The following is an 8,864-nucleotide window of genomic DNA, read 5'->3' as shown; positions in this document are numbered from 1 at the left end:
TGTTGCAGTCAAGTGAAGTTCATTTGTACACCACAGAGTGGCGCACTATGTTTTAGCAGAGGTCCTTAGCTGGGCTTTCTGGCGAGAAATGTCAATGTGTGCATAATTGAAACCAAAGTAATTGTTGAACATAAAAGGGGTTGGGTTAAAAGCTACAAAGGAGGTTGGAGAATAACAAACTGACCCAAGCACAAAATCTTTTGAAAGACTTTGATGGCTCAGAGTATGTGTACACAGAATGGACAAAACATCATATTTCTGGTTGTGAATCATTTAATGTACATGTTTTAAATTTCAATGTTTTTTTTATAGCCAGGGGAAGACAAATAATACCAATATGAATAGTGCTTAATGTATGGAACATGCTGTACAAATGCCTAAGGACATCAGTTTTGTTTATTTCATTAATTTATTTTTTAACGTATGAAGATTGATATGGTAAAGCTTTCTGTTAGGAGGGAAAGTGTTCAGGATAGAGGGACAAACTGTGCTTTCTGGTTTCTGCTGTTCGATTCACTTCAAAGTGTCTTCAAAGTCTTCCTTTTTCATGCAACACTTTCATTGGCTACTGATTGTTGTGATTTAATAATTATGCAAATAGAACTAAGACTTTTTAAGCATGCATTAGCTACTTCTGTCTGGAAAGACCAACCAATGCTGATAATATATTCAATAGAAAGAAAGCGCATGGCATCCTGCACCAACCAGTGCGTTCATGCGTGACTGAAGTGCTGAAAGTTTATAAATAAAATAAAACAAATCCATATTTAAAAAGATCAACGAATGAATAAATTAAAAGCGGAGGTTGGGTCTGCGTCAGGCTGAGGGTCCGAGTCTGTGAGCTGACGATGTTCAGCATGTAGCTGTAGATCTCTGGGGTGATTTAACTACATCCACCCGAGGGGAATGGAGCGCACTCAGGCCTCCCTTCAGCTCCGGCCTTATTAAAGGCATGTACAAGTTGCGGATGGTTTCATTCCCATTAGTGGGGATTTGTGCGCAGGGGGGGAGTCTGGGGGTCTTGGGTTGGATTTCTTTTTGTTGTTGTGAGATACAGTATTCATTTGAATTGGAATGAGAAACCTACATCAGCTTCAACACAAACACGAGTCATGCAAGCTGGTGCGCCAAATCCTGCCTAAGGTCAACTAGTCATAAATAATAAAATACATAGTTTATCATTACTCATTATATTCCTACACACTTCTGTCAGAGATTAAGCCAGTACTTTTCCCATGCTGAAGTCACATCTCTCCATCTGGATGTGCACTCTCTTCTTTCCCCAAACCTGCTCGATGGAGTTGGGTTTCTGTGAGTTCAATGTCATCAGACCTCTCCAACCACAGACACTCTCCTCCTCTCCTCCTCTCCTCCCATCCCACGACTGTGCGCGTCCATTTCCCTCAAGTGGCTTCGGGGAAGCGGTGAGGGGGGTTCAGTGTGAGATGGGGGCGGAAAGTTTGGGTTCTGCTCGCGTCGCGTCGCGTCTGGCCAATAATGTGCAGCCGTGAACATCATTTAAAAAGGAGACAGTCGGGCGCTGCTGCGATTCATATTAAAGCCCCATCACTGTGTGTGTGTGTGTATGTGTGTGTGTGTTTGTGTCTATGGCATCGGTATGAGCTCTGTTCAAATCCTCCGGCAAACTTGATCATCTCTTATACATTCGGACCTGGATTTTTTCCCCGGAAATAAGGAGGATTGATCACATCACCGGAGCGCACTGTCCGACTCCCTTCCTCCAGACACCCTGATACATCTGCACTCATTAAGCCTCTGACAGGTGAGCTTCCTGCACACACTCATTTACACACACACACACACACACACACACACATTACATTCTTTCTTATCATTGTTCCTTTTAGTGCACCTTTATTGAACATGATTTGACCTCAAGGACAACTTTTGGACCCTATATATCACCTTTATGTGTGAGAGCAACACTTTAATGAGACGCCATGGTTTAATAAAAGTTACATCTTTCTATAAGATTACAGCAAAAAGATCAAAAGCAGTGAGGGAAGTTTCTCTGCTCTTTCACTAAACTTCCTTGTGGATTCTGCTTGGAATTCATATCTATAATTAAAGAGCTTTTAAAAATGATTTACACACGACGCATGCCACCGTGGAATAAACAGTAAAACGATACAATTCTGGAATTCTCAGAGAATATTGTCTATTGTTATTATAGTTTTATTCATTCTTTAATACATTCATACGTCATGCATTTTATTATACATGAGAATGGCTTTCCGATTACGCGTTATACCCTGTTATACCCTGTTATACCGTGTTATAGCCGGTTCCTACGCAACTTTTACGCGCACGCGCATTTTCTGTGGGCAATACGAGCTGAATGCGATATAAAACCTATAACCGTGCGTCTAAAATTCACATGATTGTCAGTGGTCACTTCCTTTCCATTAGGCTCCAGTGCAAACTGCTCCAGTTACAAAAATAGCACCATTGGCCTGCTAAATAAAAAAAAAATAATAATAATAATTTAAAATATGTCCACTAAGGAGACAAGGACTTCATAGGATGCACTAAGAGATGAATAAATCCATGTTATAAACACTTAACCTAAATTACTTTATTGCTAAAAGAAAACTTTCTCAAACTTGCATTTATACAAGTAATCAGGTAATCACTAATGACTGCATACACTCACAGATCTCAAACCAGTCACCATGTATTTATTGTTATAATACAAAATACATTCTATAATTATAGGTCTAAATATCACATTTGGTTTATGGTTTCCTTAAACTTGCCTAATTCAATTTTTTGAATTATTTTTAAATCAGGTTATTTTTTCTTACTGCCAATGTATAGTAATTGCACATGGGAACATTATCTTACTAAATGTTAGGTTTGTATTATAGCAATCTGACTGCAAATACTGTTTAAAATTATATAAACCTGTTCAACTTCATACCCACAAGAACTCTCAAGAATTTAAAACTATCATTTTGATTTATAGTCGATTATCAGGATTTCCACCAACATCATGAAAACATAGATATAGTAGCTTTGCTTGGTACAGTTCTCCTTGTAATTCTGAACTGTGAATCCTTCAGGACCTTTAGTAAGTGAGTGAGTAAGTGAGTAAGGAAGTCTTTTTATAGCACTTCTAGAAAACAGAAGACACGATAATTCTAAAAACTAATCTGAAAGAAGAGAAAGGAATAAATAAATACAAAAGATTTAAGGTTGTTTTTAAGGTAAAGCTTTGAAGGTACACCTTTACATGCACCTTAATACATAAAATGTAAAAAAGTAAAAAAAAAAGATAAATAAAACAAGATGTACAGATTGATGCTTAAGGAGAGGATCAGTTTAATATTACTGTATGTTTATTCTGAGTCATATAACAAATTCCTTGAGAAAACCAAGGACTTATAATAGGAAGTATAATAAGAACATAATATTTTGTGTTTCTTGCAATTTAAATGCCCAAAATCATTAATCACCTCGACCAGAGGTGAGCATTTATTGTTCCGAAAAACTATCAATCAATCAAACAAACAAACAAACAAATCCACAAAAACCACCAGATACATCTTGTTCTCCTTGTGTTTTTGCAGAATGACCAGACTGGTGCAGATCACATGCGCAGTGCTCTTGCTGTCGGTTCTTGTGTCCTGCGCGGCGGAATCCAGAGCCACTCAGGGCGCGATTCCAAACCCGGGCAAGAACAAACCAAACGAGTCGGAGCGACGACAGAGCGGCTCTTCATCCTCCTCCTCCTCCTCGGGTAGAGTTCGAGGCTCGTCTTCCTCCGCAGAAGAGGTGCTGGAGTCGAGTCAGGAGGCGCTGCACGTGACCGAGCGCCGCTACCTGAAGCGCGACTGGTGCAAGACGCAGCCGCTGAAGCAAACCCTGCACGAGGAAGGCTGCGTGAGCATCACCATCCTCAATCGCTTCTGCTACGGCCAGTGCAACTCCTTCTACATCCCGCGCCATGTGCGCAGAGAGGAGGGAGCCTTCCAGTCGTGCTCGTTCTGCAAACCCAGACGCTTCACCACCATGACCTACACGCTGACCTGCCCCGACCTGCAGCCGCCCACGCGCAAGAAGCGCGTGCAGCGGGTCAAGCAGTGCCGCTGCATCTCCATCGACCTGGACTGAATCCACGAATCACATTCTGGAACTTTCTTTCTTTCTTTCTTTCTTTTTTTTTAACGCGTCGGCCTTGATGCGTTAAGTTCTGACTTGTTTGGATGATAAATACCAATTTTATTAAAAGCACATTTTCAAGAGAGAGAAAGAAAAGATGAGCACTGATATTGCGCAATCAGATGAATTCCAGCCAAACGCGCCGACACGGCCAGAACACGTGTTTCAAACTTTCCATCAGTTGTTACAGCTTATTTTCCTGTCGAATACTCCAAGCCTTATTTTCCTCACTGTGCACAAACCAAGGCGACACGAATCCACTGGCAAAACACACAGCACCATTTCGCATCATTTTGGAATTATTTGGGACCTTAGGGCCTAATCATGTAGTAATATGTACCAATAATAATTAATAATAATATAACTACCATGTTTGTTTCTGAGTGTGCTGGAAGGTGTGTTTTTCCACCATGTGGAAATTAGTGGTGAGCTAATAAGACATGTAAAGAAGACTTATTTAATATGATTAAATAAGAGCGCTTGTATAATAGCAGGTGTATTATATTGTTCGTTTGTTGTGAAAAAACTTTTGTGGACATTTTTATCTACCGGTTATTATATAAGAACCTGTGTGAGAATGACATCATCGTAAACACTTAGCATATACTTTATTTAAAAAGAAACAAAAAATCTTGTAAAAAGGGTACACGTCTTGTTTATGATATACTGATTGCAGTCCATTGTGTTTACAAGTCTTTCTACATGACTGTTTAATAGGATTGCTGCTTTATCTTGACTGTAGGCCTGTTGAGTTAATGGATAAATAAAAAAGTGAAATAAATCTACCTGAGTCTCTTTCTGGGCAGGGAATCTTTACATATCCAGCCTGGAAATTAGATGGATATTGTTTATACAGAACGTGGATGCAGTATTTATATTAATATGAATCACAAATGGTTCCTGGATTTTAAGTCTCATAATCAGTTTGGTTTTAACTGAAAAGAAAATAACACAGAACATTTTCTTAAATGGCAGCATTGTGGTTATCCCTGTCACATTGCACCTCCAGGGTTCGATTCCCGCCTCCGATCTGTGTGCATGGAGTTTGCCTGTTCTACACATGCTTGGTGGATTTTCTCCAGATCCCCCGGTTTCCTCCCAAGGTCCAAAGTCATGCAGATTAGGCTAATTGGCATTCACAAATTGCCCTGTAGTATGTGTGTATGAGTGTGTGCCCTGCGATGGAGTGTGTGCTCTGCAAAGTGATGCCCACCGTGTGCCCCTTGGGATATGCCCCCACAACCCTGTATACAGGATAAAGCGGTATAGACGACGAGTGAACCAGAAGCACTTTTTGTATCCTATTTAGTTTGTAATGTGGAATGTTTAGAAAAATGATAAATATACCTTATTATGCAAACGTGCCAAACTCTAAGAAAAAAAGGCCCTCTAATCTCTGTAGAGGTAAACATCAGGGCTCATATGCTTTGTTTTTCATGTGCCACAAATATATCAAAAAATATATCACAGCATTTCATTAGAAACATTGGCCATTTGCTATTCCTCATCATTTCCCCCTAAAATAACACACAATATAAAAAAAAGTGAGTGGCACAAATAGAGTGTGTTTCAGCTTTAATGCACGACTTTGTTGGATGGTGTGAAATGAGGGGAAACATGAGCTAACCCTGGTTATGTCCTGATTTTCCCCAAGGTCACTGAGTTCAGTTTTATGCATATGAATAGACTGTTGAAAGGACAATTTAGCAACAACCACAACTTGAATTGGGGAAAGTTAATGGGAACAGAAAGACAGACAGGACAAGAACAGTAAAGAGAAGATGACCATGATTACTGACATTTACATAATGCTGCTACACACACCACATATTTGTAGTTGATAAATAGGAACAAACGGCAAGCTTTGTATGGAAAAGACCATTTATGTCCATGGGACCCGGTCATTCGTCCAAGACACTTAATTTATTATTACTTGCTAGCCAAGAAGATGAAATCATAAGCAATTTGGTAATGATAAGGAATTTACTCGAGGCACAAAAACACACAAAAAAAGTTATAAATATATACTGTATATATCCATCTTCAGTGCAGACTCACTAATGTGTTCACTTTTCAACACATCATTTAAAGAATATAAGCTTCAGCAAAATTCTATGAAAATAAATATATTATATAGTACATGGAGACTGTTGCTCTAACAAGCCCTGTTGTTCAGAAATGAGATTGCATAGAAACTACAACTGAGGTGCATGAGATATTGCGAAGGAAGTAAAAACAGATACATCAGGTAAAAAGGTAGGGGCAAAAGGGCTGCTGCTGTTAGCAGGAAAGTGCAAGTGACTGTGAAAACCCTACACCTATGAGACAGAGTCTGTATTTATACAGTTAAAACCAGGAGCTTTATTTCTCTTTTTTTATTGGTAATTTGAGGTGCGTAAGAGAGGTCTTAACTGACTGAGGAGATCTGCTGTCAGAAAATAAATAAAGGGAAAAAAAAACTCATGACTTTTATACTGAAGTTTATAAAAGCCTTAATAGGCAAATCTCTCTCTCTCTCTCTGTTTACATTTAATTCACTAAGTCTTACAACATGGCTATTAAAAGGTTGTTTGGTTTATTTTATCAATGCCCTGTTTTTCTTTTAATATTTCTTTTTTAAAAGCATAAAATATAGCTGAAATCCTGAAACTGTTTCCTATAACCTGTATGATGGAACCCTTCCAGCCAGGAGCACCTTTACAAGAGACAGAAGCTTGGATTCAACACTGAAGATGTCGGAGATGGAGATGGTTCATTTCCTGACAAGTCAAACGACTCTTGGTTGTAGTTTCACCTCCACAAAGAAGAGGAAAACGCAGATCTTAGATCTTTTTTGGTGGCCACAAGTACGCTGTGACAGAATAGAATGCCATAGACCTGTGCAAACTGTCCCTCTGGAAGGTGGTGAAGATGTTGCTTTATCGATATCTGACTTGTTTTATCTTCAGCTGGAGGACACGTTCGCCTCCTTCTGCTTCAGTCTCTCTTTCTGTAATGAGATATATGGTGTGAATGGTGTGCGGAATGTTCAATAGCTCAAAATGTAACTAAAGTTAGTGTGATACAATATGTATGTGTGTGTGTGTGTGTGTTTCAGTCTCTGGCACTTACCAGACTGTTGGCGTTAACCTTTTTTGTCTCCACTTTCTTCTCAGCTGTAATCTTTCGAACAGTCATCTGAGCTTCTTTTAACCTAAAAATATTGTGATATTATAAAGATAAAAAGTCATATTATCATTATAAAATATGTTTATTTTTTTGTACAAAAATAGAAATTTGTACACTAGGAATTTGCTTTCCATTATAAGACCCTTTGCTGTTTGACGTCCTTTAAAAGATTTAATATGATGATATAACTGGAATTGTAAGTAATTCATGACATCATAACTGTCAAATTCACTATAATGCCTGCAAGGTTTATTCCCTTTGTTTTTTTTACAGGAGAAGTATTAAAGTAAAGATCATAACCCTGCACATTCAGACCCTGGAGTCAATACGCTAAATTTTAAAATGGTATTGAAATTCCTCAGTTTTTCAACAGAGTTCAGCTCGTCTGTGTATAAATCTGCCTGGAAACAATGTACAAGGAAACAGTGGTGTAGTCAAACTATTTCAAAATTACTTATTAATGCATAGCACTAATGTATAACACTTCGTTTCTAAACAAGTGATTGCCTTATTAACCCTTTAAACCCAAGCAGCACAGAACTGTGCCAGCAACACAGCATGGGTCAATGATAAAAAAAAAAACACAATAAAATAAAATTAAATGATACACACACACAATATATCAATAATGTGTCAACAGGGAAAAAACAATAAAAACATGTGATCATGTGATTTGAATAGTTATTTAAAATGAAATTGATAATTAGATGACAGTTAATAAATAATTATAACAATAAATAGTTTATGGCTTCAATCATAAAACACAGTTCCTCAGAAAAACATTTGAATAATTTCTAAAATAACATATTGCTTTATATTCACATAGAAACTCTATTATGCCAAGTTGGTCATTTCATGTGAGGAAACCATTGTGTAAGCTTTTATGGCGAAATATTAGCTTTTTCTTTTTTTTTAAGAAACTGTTCTTTAGGAAAGTAGAACCCTTAATCATATAATCCAATATCTTACATAGGGAAAAATATAATTTTAAAATGACTGTATATATAAAAATTATATTACACAACAATCATTTCATCCTATTTAAAAACTACATGTAAAATGTAAAAGATTCATTTCTAACTAGGACAAACAAGCTAACTTTATGTAAAAGTTTTCTGAAATTGTCTGTGGATCTTTTTAAATGCTCAATATAATTGAACATAATGTTCTCAAGTGATCAGTATATAACAATAACAATATATAAATTCTTACTGCATCCCTCCTTCATACACAGCGTAAACACTTTCTGATGGTGCGTTTGGATATCTCCAGTGTGCACCATGTGTGAATGTGTACCCAAAGCCGTAAAATGTGTCTTCAGCCTGACAGTAACTCTGCTCGCTGAATTCCTAAGCTTGGAGCTTGGCTGAAACGATATAACCGCATGCGCTAGGTTTAACACCCCCCAACCTGTGCCAGTAAAGCCTCCAGGGGGCCGCAGTGAGAGGTACTGTGCCTCCGGCTGAGATGCCCTGGGTCAGGGCTGAAGCTTTGATGCCCCAAGGACCTTAAAC

At 38.1% G+C, this 8,864-nt stretch overlaps 2 protein-coding genes across 3 annotated transcripts in view; one reads left to right on the top strand and one right to left on the bottom strand.

Annotated features, from left to right (window-relative positions):
• The first annotated feature begins 1,470 nt into the window (after nucleotides 1-1,470).
• grem1b (gremlin 1b) lies at nucleotides 1,471-4,910 on the top strand. The gene is made up of 2 exons (XM_053510110.1): nucleotides 1,471-1,783; nucleotides 3,591-4,910. Exon 2 carries the CDS (start codon nucleotides 3,592-3,594, stop codon nucleotides 4,132-4,134), a length of 543 nt encoding a protein of 180 aa, XP_053366085.1. The 5' UTR covers nucleotides 1,471-1,783; nucleotide 3,591; the 3' UTR covers nucleotides 4,135-4,910.
• Nucleotides 4,911-4,912: 2 nt separating this feature from the next.
• Nucleotides 4,913-8,864, bottom strand: part of LOC128535978 (formin-1-like) — an 88,624-nt gene continuing 84,672 nt past the window's right edge. For both annotated transcript variants that reach the window (XM_053510108.1, XM_053510109.1), the window contains 2 exons: nucleotides 7,294-7,375; nucleotides 4,913-7,171 (listed from right to left, as the gene is read on the bottom strand). In XM_053510108.1, the coding sequence (XP_053366083.1) occupies nucleotides 7,127-7,171; nucleotides 7,294-7,375 (127 nt within the window). In that variant the 3' untranslated portion in view covers nucleotides 4,913-7,126. The remainder of the gene's footprint in view (nucleotides 7,172-7,293; nucleotides 7,376-8,864) is intronic.

This window comes from Clarias gariepinus, chromosome 13 (assembly GCF_024256425.1).
Source record: "Clarias gariepinus isolate MV-2021 ecotype Netherlands chromosome 13, CGAR_prim_01v2, whole genome shotgun sequence".
Classification (NCBI taxonomy): Eukaryota; Metazoa; Chordata; class Actinopteri; order Siluriformes; family Clariidae; genus Clarias; species Clarias gariepinus.
This window is presented reverse-complemented; position numbering and strand designations above follow the sequence as displayed.

Excerpts from the sequence above, each read along its gene's own strand:
- grem1b (XM_053510110.1), top strand. The coding sequence starts at position 3,592 with ATGACCAGACTGGTGCAGATCACATGCGCAGTGCTCTTGCTGTCGGTT.